The 20,636-nt window shown below is 38.1% G+C and overlaps 1 protein-coding gene across 2 annotated transcripts in view; it reads left to right on the plus strand.

Moving 5' to 3' along the window:
* naaladl2 (N-acetylated alpha-linked acidic dipeptidase like 2) overlaps positions 1 to 20,636 on the plus strand; it is a 393,728-nt gene that overhangs the window by 321,471 nt on the left and 51,621 nt on the right. For both annotated transcript variants that reach the window (XM_016672733.1, XM_016672734.1), the window contains one exon: positions 155 to 244. In XM_016672733.1, coding sequence (XP_016528219.1) covers positions 155 to 244 — 90 coding nt within the window. The remainder of the gene's footprint in view (positions 1 to 154; positions 245 to 20,636) is intronic.

Raw genomic sequence — 20,636 nt, forward strand, 5'->3', positions numbered from 1 at the left:
ACCTCATCAACAAAACTCCTCAATACAACAGTATTGAGGAGTTTTGTTGATGAGGTCAAATTACCTCTAAAGTGACTGAGATTAGTTTAGACTAATTGACAAAATGCAAAATCTTCATTTGTATCTTGTCTAATGATTCCATTTTGCTCTTCAGACCACCGGTTTCCTGTCAGAGGCCCAATTCTCTGCAGAGTCGCCAGAAACACTCGACCCATTGTTCAAGTTCCACGAAACCATTGCAAAGGTAGGGCTGCTGAGTCTGTCTAATCACTCAAACATCTTTAATTGAATATCTGGTAATTGTAATACTCAGGTAGAGTGAAAGTGTCTTTCTTGGTCATTTAACTGGGAGAAACAAATGCAATAATGTGACTTCATTGTGAAGGAATCCTTAAAATGTGAATTTTACACCCTTTATCCCCAACACAGGCCCTGTACCACAGCATCCCACATGACACACACATTCACACACATGCATTGTGAAATAAGAAACAGTTTGACTTCAACATTAAGAACACATTACTTTGAGTTGCACTTTTAAACGCCAGAAGCTCTGATTTCATTTATTTTTTTTAAAGAGACAGCGGCAAACTTCCAGCAGCAGGGACTGTAGAAGAGCTGGCCCTTTAAGTTAGTGTTTTTTCAAAGTGGGGGCTGCCAGAGTCACAGTGAGGGCCTCAGAAAAATTGAGGGAAGATGACGGGGGGGGGAAGCAAAAAAAAAAAATAGTCCCATAAATTTTTTCATTTTACATTTTTATCAAAATTTGTGTCTTCTGTTATTGAATAATTTTTATAAAACTAAAAACTTAGTTAAAATAATCAAATTAAATGTTTTTTTTTCTGATTGGCTGCCAGTCAAATTCATCAAGCTGTTTTGCTTGCAAAGCAAAAAATGGAAAAGTTTCTAATGAGAAAAAGATCAAAGGAGCCGTCCAGGCTTACAAGCTTCCCTCAGAAATCCCTTTCAAAAATCATCCATAGATAATTCACTTTAACTACATGGTTTTGATTTTTAGCAAGTTTCAAAAATAAAACAATGAACATGTTGGAAGTTAATTCCAGCGACTGGAATCCAGAATTAGCTATAAATATGACGTCTTAATTCACCGAAAGTTTGGTTTTGTCTAAACAAAACAAATGTTTGCTGCCAATGCAGCAAACATTTGTTGCCGCATGTTCAGCTTCACAGCAGCCATACGTTTCCAAGTTAACATGTCAGCTTTTGTAAGGTGCACAGCAAATTCTGAGGGAGTGTTGATGTATTCATTAACAGCTGCTCATTATGCACATCCTTATAAATTAGATGCTTGAGAACATCTTTTATTTACAGTCAGCCTCAAAGCCAGCTTCAGTCAGTCACTTAGTGGAAACAGCAGGGTTATTAGCTCAGTACAGCATAAAACATCCATTTTTATCTCTGTCAGTCAAACTCTGTTCTATTTAACAATATAAACTAGAGCTGATATAGACATTGCAGCAGTTTACGTTTCTCTCCTGTTCAGCAGTGTGGCGGATCTAGTTAAAAAAGCTGCAACAACTTTGCTGCAATTCAAAAAGCAGTTTATCCACCCAAAATGTTTTGTCTGCAAAATCTAGAAAGATATCACCCAATGGTCAGAATATGATGTGGTTAAAATCTTCCTGTTAGTTTCATTGCATGAATAAATTCTCATTTGTCCCGCTTTGACATCTTTATAAAAGTCCAATAAAACACACAGAGCTTACGTAAGCTGTTGTCAAATGAAAATTTCTATCTCATGTAACTGGGCCTTTTTAACATAGCCTTGCCTGTTAAAGAGAACACTCTCATTGCTTATAAATGTCACCAGTTAACAATAGTTATCACCTCTGTGGGAAAGCTGTCAGCGCTTACAAATTACATAAGGCTCTGTGACATTTTCATTATCTTTTATGGAGCCTGGCTCTAAATGAAGACTCTTCAAATTGGTGTCTCTGCCTGGGCAGCGCAAACGTTTAAAATCACTCTTCATTCAACAGGAATTTTTTAAACATGTCATTCCTTCAATAAATTCATAGGTACGTAGATTTTCAGAAGAAGCTGATTTATAAAAATAAATTATTTATCGTCATTTATTTTTGCTTCCCAGACAGCCTGCTGAAAATTAAAAAAAAAAAAAAAATCTGTAGAACAATTACTGCTTCAATAAGACTGCCTTTTCTACACTTCAAAAAGTCAAAAAGGAACAGGAATAATCTGGGTTATTTAACCTGTCTTAAATAATCTAAATGGAGCTAAATATTTAGTTTACAAACTAAGTTAGGGTTTAGCTAACATGCAAATTTATTTGCAAATAACCAGACATGGGCTGCCAAAAATAAAATCTGAGTTTTGCTAATGAAATATTTAGTTTAAAACTGTAATACTTATGTGAATACTATGGTGAAAATATGACCTTGAAAAGTAAAGCCACATTTTTTTCTCTTATGATGGACTAAATAACCCAAATTATTGCTGTTTATTTTCTGACTGTGTATGGTATCACATATCAAAACCCCTAAAATCCAGAGTTAAATCAAAGAAGTTCTGATCAGTCAACAACATAAAAAAATCGTTGTGACGATCAAGTATTGACATAAACAGATTTTACACGTCTTAAAACTTCATCCTATTTAATCATTTTAAAACCACAAACCTTTGTGTGTTTTATTGTGATTTTGTGTGACAGAGATAAATGAAGTAGTTCATAATTTTGAAACATAAAGAAAATAATCCCTTGATTACAACCTTTCAAATCTTTAAAAACGGTTCAGTCCACAAACCTGGACTGTATGGAAACTGTTGGAAGAAAGACATAAAGGTTCAATGTAAAAGTTTCCCTGCAAGCCTTGCAGAGGACGCTTTAAAGATGTGGAAGAAGGTCTGTGTGCATGGTGTAATACATGGTGGTGGCAGCGTCATGCTTTTTGATGGGAAGATAGATGGAACTAAATACATGTAAACACTAAAATCTTTTTCCTGAACATTCCTAAGGATTCATTTTCATCTGAGCTGTTCATTATCGCTCCTATATATCCTCAAACATGGCTGTAGTTAAAGTCAGTTATACTGTAGGTGAAAAATAATAAGCAGTTTTGACTGCTGTGTGTGTGCGTGTGTGCGTGTGTGTGTGTCAGCAGATTGCAGTGCTGGCGTTCTGTGTTCAGGCGCCCTTCACATGCAGTCCATCCCTGCTGGATGGTGATTGCTCTTTTAAAAGGCGCCTGGTTGGCAGCTCATTTTTCTCTCCTGATTTGATTCAAACACCCATTTCCTTCATCTGCACAGACAGGTGCAGAAATTCACTGACCTCGAAACAAATATGAAAACTAAGGACGGCTTGTTCTAACTCAACGTGCGCATGCATCACATCTCAGCATGATGCCTCATTTTTCCTCTGTCCTTCTCTGTATTTGTGGGTTGAACGAGTTTGACTATCAGTGCCACTAAAGGAATTTTGAAAAGAAATGTTACACCTACATTACTGATATGACAAATGTTATGTATTTAATCCATACGCACTTGGGTGAAGTCTGGTGACCTCACAGCTAGAAGGTCACCATTTCACAAAGTTGAACAGGATTTTGTGTGTGTGTGTGTGTGTGTGTGTGTGTGTGTGTGTGTGTGTGTGTGTGTGTGGGTGTGTGCGTGGGCGTGTGTGTGTGTGTCCAGGCTGTACGCCGTCTCTCACATTAAATGTTTGAACTTGTAAAGAAAAATCGAGACCAAATCTGAATAATTCAAGTTTCCATTTGGAATAAAAGTGAAAAATGTTCCCAATGCATTTGTGTGTACTGAAATAAAAGCTAGTAAGAATCTAACTTTAGACGTTTTCAATGTATCAAAATTGAACAAGTGGTTTCAAACCCAAGTCTGAGACAACACAGAGTTCATTCGTACCATTTTGATGAGACAGTCACTGTGATCATAACTTCTGTGTTCTGTTCTCAGACGAGATCATTGGTGGCACATTCATTCATTTTCCAAGTACATAATCATCAGCTGCTCTGTAAATAGCTACACACTCCAAACGTGATGACCGATTAAAGGTTCATTACGTAGTGATAGCTGTGATGGTTTTTAAATAGGAGTTATTAATGACAGAGATCCTCTCTGGACCTGACCCCTGTCGGCGTAGCATTTAGCTTTAGCATAAGGGTTCGGTAAATCTTGATTTATAGTTAATAAAAACACCAAGAGAAACCGCTAGTTAGACAATAACTGCTTTGAACATTTGAACAGAAACCCTTTCTAAAAATCTTGACCTATCCCTTTATGTACATTAATAAAATCCTTCACTGCACTGCTGCTCAGGACAAAAGACATTTCTATTTTGTCGTTTGCAAAAAGCAAGAACGGAATCCTCCTTCTTTGCTAATAACACATTATAAAGCAGAATATATCTGAACCATAGAAAAAGTGGGGTTTTTTACAGCTACATCTGGCAGTTTGAAGTCAGAGGATAAATTGTTCTCCTCTTTGTATAAATGAGTGACACAGAGAGGACATTTTGAATAAATGGTTTATGTGTGCGGTCTGTAAGCATTTTTTCACTGCAGTTCAGTCCTAAATAATAAAATAAATACATGCAAACACAATTGTTAGATGGATGACCGCGTTGCACCTACAGTTGGTGGAGCAGCGTAGACAGTGATGTGTCTGCAGGAGGTTTGCAGGTGTTTTCAAGTGTATTTCTTCGCCCACATGAAGCTTAGACAAGTGTAATAAGATCAACTGCTGGTGCTGTCAAACAAGCTGTACGCGGCTCTATTTAGCAGATGAGAGAATACCATGGATGACAGTGACTGTGTTTGGATTGTCAGGACAAGTGGCTTGGAAAATAATAAGACAAGTATGTGCCACTGGGTTTAGGAGATGAATGGATTGCTGTTCTTTGGGCTGTTGTGTGTTTTTCAGGTGTGTAAAGACAAAGATCTTTCTTTGTAGAAGTGCTGGCTGGACAGAACTACTTCATGTGGAGAGAAAAAAAACAATGTCTTAATGAAAGTCTGATTTCTAATTATTTTTAACCCCAAAAACCAAAAAAACCAAGATAAAAAACATCCCAGGATACATTGCAGCTGCTATGTTTGTTTACCTCTAAGTTTGACCAAATCTTTGTTGTGCCTTTTAAAAATAAAATGAAGATTTCATAAATCTCAAACTGTATTTTAAAGAATCTCTGTATGTTTTTTTTTTTTTTTTTTTTAAATATTTGTCACTCAGTATATTTTATATGTTGAACTAAAGAGAATCAATTGTAGTTCAGATTCATTAGACCTCTTGGAAATTGTTTTTTTTTTATTTAGCACTGGTAGGAGCTACAAATCAGAGGCTAATGTTATCATTATTAGCAGCTAACCGTTAGCTAGATATGTGAGGTAAGGAAAGAAGATTATTCAGGCTGATCTTCCCTCTGTCCAGGACTTGTACAGGTGCAGACCCCACATATCCTGGACACAAATTATTTAGACTTTTACCTTGGCACTGCAGGTAAAAGTCTACCTGCAGTGCCAGCGAAGTGAAAACCTTCTACTTCGCTGTCTCCTGTAAGTACAAACACTGTATGCACATACTTTTATTTGCATCCCATCTTTTCCAGTAAGCATAGATAGTGCTGATTCTGATTCGGCACTCACACATTTTCAGGATTTTTGAGTGTTGCCTATTTGTTTCTTTTCCACTCCACACTCCAAAATTGTTAATATATTTCTAATGGAGCCGTTCACCATTTCATAAATTTCTAGTTTTGTAGCTGATTTTTTGTGGTTCATATTAGTACTGTCTTCCACTGGATGTTTCGTCACAGGGATGCTGCAGGTCCTGCCTCCCTGCGGTGTACGCCGCAGCCTACTTTGATAACTCATTTTGTTTTATATGCTACTCATAATCTACTGCAGAAAAAAGTGGATATCAACTTTCAATCAATGTTATCTACTAGATGAAGTCAATACGTTTATCAAGATATATTTGAGACAACCAATTTTTCAAGTTTTCCCACTAACAAAAACAAGAGAGGTCTATCCTCTGCTGGGAGTGGAAGACTGTAAAAGGAAATTCAGAAAATCACATTGCATCATTTTTAATAAATTAATTTAATAAATTAAATGTAATAAATTAATAGTTTAAAATTAATAAATTAATTTAAAACTGTGAGTCACATGATCACTATGACTCGCAGCTAAGTTGTATTCTTTGTTGGTGGGGAAACTTGGAAGATCAACCATGTATCAAGTACTATTTCTATGTATACTGTACAGACACAATCTAAGAATTCAAAGTACTATTACAGAATTCACTAAGTTCTTGTGGAAAGGAATTTGATCAGTAAGTGTGTAAATTCAGATTTAGTATCAGTTAGAACATCTGATCTGATTAGTTTCATACTGAGATCCAAGTCTACAAGTTTGATGATCTTCTCTGAGAATATATTTAAAAAAAGCAGTCAGAGTAAGTATTTATTCGTGAGGGACCAAAAAATTACTTGTTTCCACAATTGAGACAGATTTGAACATATAAGTGACTTATATGCTCCTCTGACAGCAGACATGAAGCTCTGTGCATATACACAGTATCACAGTGATCCTTTGCTGCAAGGGAGGACTGTTGATGACCTGGAGGGAGGACAAGGTTGAGATTTAACCAAGAGAATATAAAAAAATACATTCCAAGTCCTTATGAAGTACAAATACAGCACATTTACTGCATTTCGCATATTTTGCCTTTTTAGCATACTAATTCTTTGTTTGTGTTGATTGTGTTAATAAAAGCAGGTGAAATATTTTTAGAGCTCCAAGCATAACCTTCCTCTTACCTTTATCTTCAGGCACCAAGATTCTATCTCTGGTTCTTTCAGTTTTTTCTACAGTAATCTGTCACAGCTGCAGTCATGTTGATTCTCCCACTGCTTTGTTTATCTTCTGTCAAAGAACAGCAGAAACATATTGCTGGTGTGAATGTGGTTTTATGTTGGTGAGTGCAGGTGCAAGATAGTGATCACTGGCACAGCTGCCAGCGTGAGGAGAATTTACACCTGATTGATGGCATTTCCAAACATAATGAGCCAAGATGGAGCTGTCTTTATGCAAGGGGAATTACTTATCTTTCTCTCCCATCCAGCCACATTCATACCCAATGGAAGAATAATTTGGTTATCATTATTCAACTAGAGGTTGTGGAGTGGAATTTATGCTTTCAGTGTTGCATGAAATGGAGCACCATCTTACAGCTCTGGTAAAGATGTGGGTGAAACCTTAAAATAAATGTATCTTTAATATTCAAAGTTGTATTTAGAGTCCATTGCAAAAGGAGTTGAAAAAGTGAATTTGTAAAGGAAAGGAGCTCCAGAGTTTTGGAGCCACAGAAGGAAAGGCTGCGTCTCTGTTAGTTTAATATGAGGGGCAGTGAGAGGGTCTAGATCACAGGATGTACGAGTTCTGAGATGCAGACTAGTGTCTGTCCATGCAGAGCTTGCCATTTCTAAACCAATATCCTGAATTGCACTAAATAATGAGCTGAGAGCCAATGAAGTTGCATCAGAAGTGGAGACACTTGGAGACACATGGAGAGATGTGACTGCACTGCAAATGGTCTAGAGAGGTTTTTGTTAGACATGTTTACAGTGCATTGCAATAATCTAGAGACGACAAAACAAATGCAGAAGTAAGATTTTTGATTCTGGACGTGAAACAATAGGACTGAGTGAGGCAATATTTGTAGATGGCAGAAACAGAAAAAAAGCCCATAAATTGTCCAGTCTAAAACCAGAGTAGAATCTTATGTCAATGTTTCTAACCAAATATTTATCCAAATAACCAACAGGCTCAGGAACCTGCTCTCTTTACAGTTATATTTTTCTGGTGCAAAGATGATTACTTCATTTTTTTTTCTTCCTTCAGCGGAAGAAAAAGTCAGTCATTCAGCTTTTAATTCAATCCAGAGAATTTAATAAAATGTACCATTTAGAATTTAATTTTTTAAAAAAGAGAAAGAAATATACAACTGGATACCATCATCATAACAACAATAGTAAATATCCTTAAAAAATGATAGAAGTAATCCTACAGGGGAGGATAAACTACAATGGCACAAAATCAGAGCCCTGTGGAATGCCCAATGAACAGAAATGGGATCTGTATGTAGATGAAGCTATAAAGTGTATCAGACAACCTGATGAACCAGCCCAATTCCTCAGTCTATGTAGCTGGACTGAAAGGTGCTAAACCCCATTTAGGAGTTTTGTCCCCGATTATAAAGGGCTGAAAATGTATCAATATTGTCACAAGTATAACCAAATCATCAGGAAATAAACTGTTCATCTGATTATGCAGCAGAGATGCTATCAGGTCAAGCACCAATACCACTGACTCTCTGTAAACGAGGCACTGATTAAATATCCCAACTACAAACCTGTTTGTGACTTCATACCTGCAGGCATACATCTATAAGATTAATCAGACAGATGGAAGAGAGTGAAACCGCTTTCTCCAGTCTTTCTCCAGTAAGTCAAATTTGAAGTTGCGACTCCTGTAAGGAGACGTTGGTTCATTTTAAGTCCTCTACCAGTTCTGCCAATTGAGTCATTTTTACTTTTCATCCACAATTTTGTTAATAGTAAAGGCTAAAGGCAGAAAATACAATCAGTATTTTGCCAGTTAGATTCCCGCTCCACCCGCCTCTGTGACTGTGTGCCTGTCTTGCCTGCTGGTGGCTCAAAGTATCAGCCTCACTTCTGTCAGACTACCTGAGGGCTGCTGTGGCAGTTTACAGTCCACATCAGCTTGCCATATATAATTGTACGTATTCTTCATATATTTTACCAAATATTGCTCAAATATCAATGCATATATTTCATTTATAATTCCACATATGCAAAATATACTCTACCATATTTCAGACAGACATGTAACACTATCTTTACATATATTACCAAAACATTTTCCCATAAAAATTGTAATACATGAGGTTATATATTTATAAATATAAAATGACATATATTTTGGGATATAAACACATACAGTATATATTCATTTTCATATTATGTTTGTGAAATAGATCCAGATAGTTATTTGTTTATTGTGAATTATCCCTTTAAGTCCCAAGCAGAGCTGCTCTGTGTTTTTAGCAATATGTTTTCACTGTTCTTATTGACTAAGTTTTTGCAAAACTTTACACTTCAGGTTATTTTTTTAAAACCTTCTGTTAATGGAACTGAAGAATAGTGGCCATTAGCACAACTTATCTCACCAGATCTCAGCTCTTTCTCCAGTTAAAGTCTCGCTCCTGTTCCATCTCTCAGTCAACACATCCTGACAGCGAACTTTTCCTGTCTGTGAAATGAGTACTTGACAAGCAATAAAATCTGGAGTGGTTGGTGTGTTGCGTAAACATTATAATTAAAACTCTTCTCTGTTTCTAATTAAATGTTGGGCTTGCTATCACACTTAAAAGAATCTTCACACAGGTGTTTGCAGTCGTTCTGACTGACACGTCTAACAACCATCCACGCCCACACCCACAAATTACAGCCAATTTAAAACCTCTTCTTAATGGAACTGCAGTTGGACTGTGCAAGTAAACTGAAGCACCTGGAGGAAACCCACACAGGGCCAACATGCAAACAAAAAGGTCCTGGAGGAGCTTTAGCTGCATAACACCGGAGTTTTGGGACAATGTGCTGAAGGAATGAATAAACAAAGCATAATCTATCTTCTTCCTACTGAATGAGACTGATATAACTGTATCATGCTATGTCTTTTGTTAGATTGTTTTTGCATAGAACTGGTGCATTTTTTCTTTTGAAATATCTATTTATGAAGAAATTCGCTGTCATAGTGACAAAGCCTAAGGGAACTAAGTAGTTGTTTGGCCTCAACCCCCATATCTTTGCAGGTCAGACAAAGGAACACATGTTGTTTGTACAGGTTGTAGAGATAGTTGATAAGGGACAGATACAGACAGACACAGATTAATAATAAAACACAAAGCCAGGAGTACACAGATACTCAATAGATGTCAAGATGAAGGGCAAATTGGAAGTAGCAGAGATTCCCCATGTTGAATATTCAGATCAGAACGGCAACACAGGCAGGCTTTAAGACACTTTGACCTCTTTTCTAACATGTGTGTACATCTGCTTGTACTACTAATTATCTGGGACATAAATCCCTCCACAAAGACACACAGCAGAGAAAACTTCCACCTGTTTACGGGGCACAAGATCTCGAGGGTGTAAAGTGACATGCTTTATTTCGTTGTCAGGCAAACTGTGAGGTAAAGAGACATTAATAAAATCTGTGTCACCAATTTTGTTTTTGTAAAGCAGGGATGCTCAAACTCTTAGAAAACTGTGATCCTGCAACTTCTGGATGCAGACTCAGACTCCCACATACTCAGACGTCCCCCTTGAACCTCCGCCGACGTTCAAGGTGGGCTCCATGCAGACGAAGAGGATGTCCGCTGGACACGTCCTCTGAAATGTAGGATGAGGGAATATAAGAGAGATAAAAATATGTGGGAGGAAATACCTCTGACTCTGGGTGGATGAAGCATTATTGGAAATTTCCATCGGAAATCGGTATGCTTGACTATGATAGTCAACTGCCCACAGAGTGTGTGCATGGAGTCTGTGCAGCTAACAAAGTACACAAAATATATTTGAATATGTGGAAGCCTCTACTCAGATACATCTATAAAACACATCAAATGGCTGATTAATTAAAAATTAATTCTGGTCACAAAACTGATTTCTCAGTGTACTTATCCAAGGTCCTGTCCTAGCATTTGAACCTGTTGTTTCAAAAATGTCTGGCAAACGTGGCGGTACATCGGTGTAAACAATTTTGTAACAACAGAATGTATGCCAACACAATTTTATCGTAGCAAGGTTTTATCATTGATTTGTCAAGCTCTACTTTTGAAGCACAGCACTGGTTAAATACCTGCATGATTCAGAAAAGTGTTCCTCATTCTCCATTCTGTTGAAAGTTCTTGGATACAAAGAAAAAAATGTAAGTGGGTACAAAGAATCTCATCTCTGATTAAACTGTCTCTTCAGTAAACCTGGAGAACTATTGCTGAAGAAAACTTAAAAATAAAATGGAAAAGCTGAAAAGTGTTTTTACAAACATGAGGGTAGGCTATCTCCTTCTTTTTCTGGTGACTTTTCAAACTCACCCATTACCGTGTTTGCTTTATGTGCCTGTTCTTGTCCATTGTTTTGCTTGCAAAAAAAAAGGAAGGTGATTCAGGATGTGCTTGTGGTGTCAGATGATTGGTCTGCTGTCAGTACAGAAGGAAACTCGTGGGCAGCAGTCTATGCCAGACCAGTCAGCTCCCAAAGTGTGTTTTTTCAGGAGGACAAGTAGAAAACCAACAATGTAGCATAATAAACTATAGTCATTGACCTGTTCTTTGGGCAAATGTTGCAGAGTAAAATAATGAACCCACTCATCCAAAAAGTACAATGTTTTATATTTAGTTCCCGAACTTATCTTTCTGAGTCATATGCATTCATTTTAGAGAAGAGAATGAACTGACATTGAAAAGATGAAGATGGCAAAACAGGACAAACTGTGGAACAAAATGATCACTGAATGATGATATTACTTTGAAAATTCACTTTAGAAAATTGAGGGACAGTAAAAGTAAATATAACTCAGTCGAATTGTACAACATATGCAAAAATTTCAAGTGCTTCTTCAAATCCACTTTGTGTGTCAACAAGTCATTCCAACCGTCAGAAGTTTATTTTAGCTGCTTTTGAAAAGATAAAACTTTGTGAAGTGCAAATGATATGCAGATGTCCACTGTAGACCTCTTGCATTAACATATAATTACAAAATGACTCATGTATAACAGGGTCATTAATATTTGCTCTACACCAGCTCTTTATTCCCCATTTGCTGGCTTAGTGTTGCACCCTTTTTTCTGTCTGCCTCCCTCTCGCTCACACATGCGCTAAAACCTGCCCTCCCGTTTATTCTCTGTGGATCAGTATATGTGCATAGTTAGTGTTGTAGCACAGGGACTTCCTTTGCTCTAAATCCCTGTACTCATTTGTCAAGTGCAGTTTTAGATGCAGCTTGCCAGCAAGAGTTCAGGGTGGCAGGTGGCAACAGGAAGGATCTCTCCCTCCCTTTTTACCCTTTCTTTCTTTCCTCTCTCTCTACTCATGTCTCCCTTGTCCTCTCAGTGCCTACTTGTCCCCATGGAGCACATTTTAAAGCAAGGTGTTTTGCATATGCGTTGGCATGTCCTGACTTCTCAAGGTGAACCTGGCATTGACTGGGGCACAACACACTGCTGCCAAGTTCCTTTGCCAGTTTTTGCCACAAAGTACTGGTGATGATACACCTGGTGCTGTATGTAACTGTCAGGCTTGTAAAGCGCTATAACACCATTTTAAGGCTTCACAACTCAACTGAGACACAGTGAGTCCTTGTCCAGCACAACAGAAGTGTACCACCGGGATCACTCACCTCAGTTAAGGTTGGTGTCTCTGAATCACCAAAAAGAAAGAGACTGGGTAAGGAAATCCTTGGTGGATTTCAAAGGCCAAAACAATTGGTGACAAATAATGCAACGACCCATCTCACATTTTCTAAAACATATTGATTGTCCCCAAGACTTTGGCGTACTGCTTCTATTTCTAGAGTAAAACTAATACAGCAGGGGGCGCTGCATGGTTGAGCTTCACAGACAGAGACTGCAGCCTGTAGTTCGTTGCTCAGCCCTGAGACTTTTGTTACAGGCTCTCCTCTTGTCTCTCTTCTTTCTGTCCAGTTACTGTTGAATAAAACCCACTGGTACCTTGAAAACCTTTCAAAACTAATACAGCATTTTAGAAATGAAACATATCTGAAGTATGGTGATAGTCTCAGGTAACTTTGCTGCTTCAGGATCTGGACAACTTACCATAATTCAGAGTCAAATATTTTGCTTGGATATGCATGTTTTTATTTCATTATGTTTAATTACATGTTTTGAAAAGTTTGATGTCCAGTCACAATGTTTAGTATTTTAGGTACGCTGGTTTGTGCTGTTTGACATATTTAAACAGATTCTAGTCTTTTTAAATCTAAGAGTTCTAATAAAGTCACTTTACTTAGGAGTTTATTCCAAGTCTTGTTTAGGAAATTCCTCAAGGTTATCAGACAGCTGTGAGGTGACTGAGTGGTTATCCTCAAATCTGAAACTGAGGGTTTGTTTCCCCGACTCTAATGTAAGCAGAATAAAAGCAGTTGGCACAGCTTCTAAATCATCCACCTTCTGATGACAGAAGAAATAAATCACAGTATGATAAGGTTTTGACGATACACCCCATGTTGTGGAACAAAGCGGCATACAACATTGAGTTAACAAGAATGAAGCCAGATTCTAGCAACAATTTCTTTTGACGAAGAAGCAGAATTTTCTTTGCTAGATTCTCCACTCTGGATGTTTCAGCTTCTGCTTAAAGCAAGGACTAATCTTATGGGGAATTAGAAGGTACAGGGCATGTAATTACCTCTTTCCAGTCCTCTGAGGCAAGTTATTTCTGACTTGGTTTGAAGACAGTTTAGTAAAGATGTTAAGAAAATGAGCTTGTTTGTAGTTTTTTTGGTGTTGTTTTGTTTTGTATCATCCATTAAACTAGAAAGACATGTTAGACCTCAGTCTCATTTTATATTACAACATTCAGAAACAATAGAACTACAGCTATAAGTGATGGATGTTATTATAACCATGCATCTGAATCACTTTGTTAGAATTGTTGTAGACAACTAAACAGAGGGAAACAATTTAGGAAAAATTAGGAACCACAACCACCTGTGAGTAGCTGATATCCTCAAATTCTTGAGACTCTCTGTTATATTGCTTATTGGTTGTTTTAAAAGTCCAAACACAAAATTACATTTCTTATTGTGTGCAGTGGAAGCTGTATTAGGACTACCACAGAAGCTAATATTTACTGTCTTTGTTATTTCCCCTCTTGGGGGTAAAGCCAATCAGAATCAAGGACACAAATTACTGCTCCTGGATTGGTAGTTTTGCAAATACCAACTAGTAGCATATGAAGTAGCAATGCAGCTAGGCATTTCCAACTTCCCAAGTTACATTTTATTTCGAATGTTTTAGATATCCTTTATGAAAAAACAGGTGAGTTGTCAAAAATGGGTGGTCCACTGGAAATGCATTTTCTCTCACTGTTAAACAGTTTACTGTCTCGGTCAGTTTAGACGACTAAACAGTTCAACATCACAATAATGGAATTTTATTAAGGCAATTGTTATTCATATTCAATATGATTATTATACTTTTACAGATTTCGGACAGGTTAATGGCCACATAAGCTTCTGATTGGTTAGTTTATAAGAGCCTTGATTGGCATCATGGAAAAAAATAAAAATAAATTAGCCAACATATTAGGAGAGATTTGGGAAATTCTGAGAATTTGGACAAACCTCAACTTCAAAATACATTAAATCTGTCTTAATTTTAAATAACACAATTCAAGAATTTTTATTTACACTCTTGATTATTTTATCTCTCTAAGTACGTCACGTTGAACTATGGGACCTCTTTTAGTGTCAGTGTGTGTCCTTTATTCTGGGTTGTCTGTGTAACATGTTGAGTCATCCCAAAGTCTTCAAGTACATCGCAGCTCTTTTGCTCCTCTGTCTTCAGGCTTGTCAACATGGATGAAGTCATCATCTTGGCTTTTGCATGTACAACATTAGTTCTGCAATTCTTGGGTTGGTTTTCATGTCCTCAACATAGTTATGCATAATGGCATTCAGAATTGTTCTCCAGGAAGTCATTTATTAGCTCATGAAATCTCTAATCATTCTGTTAAGAAACCATTTAACTTGTTGGCTTTCTCTCACGTTAATAACACCCACAGAATAAAATCAGAGCTGCTGCTGGAGCAGCTTGTCACCAATTTGAGTCATGGTTTGTTTTTTAACACACAAGTTAAGGAAGTGTAAACTGAAGACGGAAGCTTTAACCAGATGTTACAACATGATATCTGCTAAGTTTAACAGTTGACCCAGAAAATGGGAACAATCATACAGTCATATGCATGTAGATATTCTGTTGAGATGATGTAAACCTTACATCAGCCTTCTGCATGTAGACAGTGCATACTGCAGTTGTCTATTTTTCTGTTTGGAGCCATATCTGTTGTGTCCTTTTCTCAGAATAACAGCCAGAAAGCATGATCTGAAAGTCTGTCTTTATGTATGTAACGATTAAACAACTGACCACTAATAAGCTCTACATTGAGGTTTTTAGGTTAGGTTGTCGATATAAACCTTGCAAATAAATGGGCCAAAATATCCTCTGATTGTTGAAGCCACTCTGAATGCAATGTTGAACCACAGACTGAGAGCCATAGACCAAGATGATACTCAAAAATAAGTTCAGAAAACGACAGTCAAACCTTCTCATTTTTTGTGCTAAGTATGCACACAAGTTTGATTTTGCTTGAGAATATTTAATAACAGAAACCACTAGCTATGCTTCTGTCCAATTGTCATGTGCATTTTGAACAAACTTGTAAAATGTTGCTAAAAAGATAACATGAATTGGGCGTATTTCCATCATTTTGTCAGATATTTTAATAAACAGGAAATAGACGTAGCAAACTAGCATGGAGGACACACATCAGAAAAATGGAGAGTTTTCCCCTCCAGACTGGAGGTTTGGACTGATTCACTACATCAGAAGTTATTCAGCAAAGGCGTTCCCATCCCTGTTTAGGGCTCTAACTCTATTTTTTGGAAAAGACAAAATCCAACCCAAGCAAAATTGAGGATTTATTTTATTTATTTATTTTTTCTAAAGCAATACTTTAAAATGTGCATTAAAAGACATTGATGGAAACTTGGCTATTGTCATAAAATCCTAACAGTTTTTATTTCCTCTGCTAACAGAGTCTGCAGCTGGGGTGTGTTGATGTACAGTCATTCCTCTTATAGACATTTCAGATCAGCAAAAATGCTAAAAAAAACAAAAAAACAAAACAAAACACAGATAAATCAGCAAATGGTAAAACTGAAGTGTATACAAAAAATCTGATTTCAAATGATAGCTTAAGTTATTTAGGGGGACATCCTTATCCGGTCAACCTAAAACTTTGTTTGGAACTTTTGTGGTCAAACAAATTTACAGAGTCAGTTAAGTTCAGCAGGATCTGATGCAAACAGTTTGTTGAGGTGCTTCGCTCTATATTCTATTAATAATATCATTAAATTGACTTTTTTCTTGGAAAGCACCTGATACATGTGTTGTAAGCTGGTGCTCCAGAAATAAACTGAACAGAATCAATCATAGCTCTGACAGAAAGGTAGGTAATCACAAACATTCTTCAGGTGAAAGTCAAAGAAAACCAAATCCCTGCTCAGTGCACCGATCGGTGGACTGATCGAACCATTTGGTGAAAACCTGTTTGAGTCGGTCAGTCAGTCAGTTCAAGTCTTACAGCCCAGCTTCCAACAGCCTGCGATAAAACATGAGCAGTCACTTCTGTCTGACACACTCCGGAGTCGTGATGACGTTACCGCGGCAGCAGTGTGCAGCGCTGCCATGACAAGCTACTTTATCATTTGTTAACAGGAGGTAGAGTTTGTGTGTGTTTGGTTTGGAGGAAGTGATGAAGCAATTCCAGGTGGTCGTATGCTCGGCTAAATGTGTGCGTCCGTGTGTGTGTGNTCATCAGCTCAGTGTCAGATAAAATGCAGGTCAATGTGAACACCAATACCTTTGAGCTTTGAGTATTAGCGCACCTCAGCAGAGTGAAGTACACCTAGCATGTAGGGACCTTTACTCATCAGGTGAAAACAATAGCTAACTCTGGACTGTATTTCATTAAGATCTCAGAAAAAGTATCTGCTCATGAAAATAAGCATATAAATTAGTTTTCTCTGTTTGTTTTGATGATGGTACTAAGATGCAGCTCACTTCCTGTTACTGACTCTTGATGTCTTATTTCAGGTCCCACAGGACAATTTAGACTGTCAAAATGGAATGTGTTAAAAGATGAATGGAAACTCCGCTGAGTTCCCTCCCTTCTGCTCTCCTCAGAGATGCAGAAAACTGCATCTCTGTCTGCTCATGCTGAACAGGATGAGTGGAGTTACCAGCTTTCAACGGCACAAATGCATAGTAAAACGAGGTATTTGGCACTCAGAGACAAGCTGCCACAGAATCAAGTGATTCTTAAATGCTGCCGGCCAAACTGGCAGGTGTAGCTCTCAATATTTCAATCTTTTGTCTGATGCATTATTAATCCAAACCTAAAGTCATTCTCCTCTGTTGGTGTCAACAAACAGCACCAGATGAACTCAACCCAAAGCTTCTTCAGTGGATAAACACCAGATTAACACAATTCTTTCTTCTTTACTCATGTAAACAGTAAAGAAGAAAAAATATGTCTGCCTTTTTTTCTGATGCCCTTTGATGACCTCCAGCAGCTTTGTCCTGTATTCAGTATCTCCCTGTCTGTCTCAACAGCCTCTCTCACTGCTACACTGCAAATGATGATGAAGATAGGTAAAGGATTTGCATCAGCGTTCGATCGATAGACAGACATGAAAGTGCAGCTGCCTGCTGCTGATGGAGCGGCGTTAGTGTTGGTGTGTGAGCAGGGAAGGAAATGCCTTCAGAGAAACAAGGATCCAGGCTGGTGCCCCGACTGCAGAGATGCACTCGGGCCGTTATCAGTGAAAATAAAATTTCTATCAGGAGTCAAAAATGAAGAGTTTTTGGCCTTAGCGAGATTGGCAAGCAGAGGAGAGAGGAGAGTTTTCAGTGCGTTCGCTGGGGATTGAAGATAAATGTGAATGAGATCTCTCTCCGCAGAGACGGCGTCTTTGTGCGCGGGTCGTGTGGCAGCGGCAGCATGCTGGGTCGCTGCCTGCTTGGCTGTCACATCCATCCACAACCCATCAACCCCACTGAAGGCTGAACTGACAGAAGTGTTTAAAATAATCACACGCTTACTAAGTACAAACACAACCTCAGCCAAACACGTTTACATTTACTTACAAATATGGATATACACACACAAATATACACTACATTACAATGTCACTCAGTGACTCCAAACCCATCCATGCACTGAACAAATGCTTAAAATAAATCAGTAACTTTCTCCAGCTGATTTTTTGTAATGCATGTAACGGATTTCTCTTGTAAATGAGACAATGAGTCTCAAGAGATTCTCCCTGTATAAACAAAAGGTTTATATAGAAACAAAGCTGAAGTTATTATCTTTGGACCTAAAGACGAACCATCTAGAGTCAACAGACAGATTATCAGGCTGAAATCTGGGTGGGGTGATGGACTGTGACCTAAACATTCAGAGACACATAAANAAGGTTTAGGCTGTAGAAATGAGTAGAAATGAATGGAAGTCAATGGAAAGTCCCCACAAAGATAGCAAAACAAACGTGCGTGTGTGTGTGTGTGTGATAGCGTGTGCAACAGAGACAGACGTGAGTGTGCATGAGAGCTGACAGAGGCGTCCACATTGACAGCCTCTGTAATGGAGGAGAAGGCAATTTGTTAGACAGATCCTCCTCCGCGGCCGCCCGCACGTCTCCCTCCGTTCATCCTTCTCTCCATCGCTCTGCCTTCATCGCGTGTCCTGTAAATCTTCCTCAAGCACTCTTTCTTTCCCACTTACCCTCCATCGCCCACCATCGCTCCTGTCTAATGTTCCTGCTCCTCCATTCCTCCCCTGCTCCCCCCTTTGCTCAGCTCAGGCCCTCATCCATCAGGCCTAATGATTAAGCTTCTGCCCGGCTCATCTGAGGCCCAACTTCATATTTCCCAGAGCTGGGTTCAGGCGGTAGTGGAGTGGCAGCCAAGCATGCTTTAGCTGCCATGGAAACTGACGTAAGATTCCTCGTGCCTAGCATTCGCTCAGCTCAGCCCAACTTGGACAGGGATCAGTGTTCACATGTGGAATAACTGTGAATGTATACAATGTGCAGAGGCAAACAGTGAGGTTTTTATGAATCTGCAGATATTTTTTGTTTCGGTTCCTTTTTGTTGTTTGCTTTCATTCAAACTTGTACTTTAAAATAGCATATTTACATCTCTAGTAGAAATCTGCCTCCAACATGAAGAAAAAGATTAAAATAGCTGCTATCCTGTCAGGGGAGGAGTAATCCTGTTCATAAATGCTGATTTCTTTGCACCATGACAACAAGGCTTGTTTGTTTCTCACTAATATTACAGCCACATAATTAATATCCTTACATCTTTCTCAACTGGAATGGATTATTAAAAACATCATTCCCCTGGACAAATTCAACTCAGATACTTCCTAATTACAATGGTATATGTTCATGTCATGCAATTCCACTGCTGTTTGTTCAAAATATGATTCCCTTGAAGAAACATAAAAAGCTGCCAAGAAAACAAACTTGGTGGCATCATTCACTAACAACTCATTTGTTAAACTCCCCTTTTCAAATCGAACTGACTTGGTGTGTGTTTGTGTTAAAGGGGCAGTGTTATGAACTTAAATAATGTTAGAATTTTATTTCCTCTTCAACAAAATACCTGGAGTATTGCTTCAATTCTTTCATGCATGTTTGAGAAGCGTTTAATCTCCATGGCAATGATTCCCCACACACTCAGCTCCTTCAGACTAGCCAGCAGCAATTAGCAAACACCTGGTGGAACTGCTCATCTGCTGAGCTCATTATTGCTGCTACTTCTCAGTGAAATACTGGAAAATCGTTGTTAAAGGGTAAATAGAGGAGCCATGTTGAGATGACTTCCTGAAGGCAGAGTTTTAGAAAGAGCAGGAGTTTTTAAAGAGACATAGGCCCAATTTGAAGGTATTAAATTACAAAGTCAAATTTCTCTTAAGTCATATTTGGTATATATGACATTTTTATAACAACTGATAGTAACAGTTATTTAATTGTGCGGTATAATGGTATTATGTGCCTGGAAAATACATAATGCTGCCCCTTTAAAAAGCTTTGCTTGGTGTTTTATTATTGCGCTCTGATTTTTTAGGCGGTCTGCACCGTGGCACACTTTGCAGCTAGCATTGCTGCTTTGCAGCAAAAAGGTATAACAACAGATGAATTTTGAGGTATTCGGTTCTTGTCAAGAGCATAGAGGAGAACAATGTAGGGTTTTCATATTTTAGAAAAGTATCTTTTTAATGCTGAAGAAATGGACCAAATCAAGCAGGGTGACTGAGTTTGGCCTCAGAGAAGATGTGAGGACTCTCAGCACATCAAAAGATCTTTGTTGAATTTATTCAGGCATCTGATCAGGCTCTGTGCTGGCTGCCACCTTTTGGTTATTTATGGGTATGCTGGTGGGCATGCATACAGGGCATCTGGAAAGCATTGACAGCGCTTCACTTTGCCACATTTTATGTTGCAGCCTCAATCCAAGTTCTCTTCCTTTAAAATTCCACACACATACACCCCGTTATAATGTGGAATGAGAAAATTCATTAAAAACAGAAAACCAATCCCCCAATCCAATCAGGTCTGCAGTTTACCTAAAGGAAGATGAAGACCAGTAGAAAAATATTCTTTGGGCTAATGAGACAAATGCATGTTTGTTTTATATATATATATATATATATATATATATATATATATGTGTGTGTGTGTGTG

This window comes from Poecilia formosa, unplaced genomic scaffold (genome assembly GCF_000485575.1).
Source record: "Poecilia formosa unplaced genomic scaffold, Poecilia_formosa-5.1.2 Scaffold65, whole genome shotgun sequence".
In the NCBI taxonomy this organism is placed as follows: domain Eukaryota; kingdom Metazoa; phylum Chordata; class Actinopteri; order Cyprinodontiformes; family Poeciliidae; genus Poecilia; species Poecilia formosa.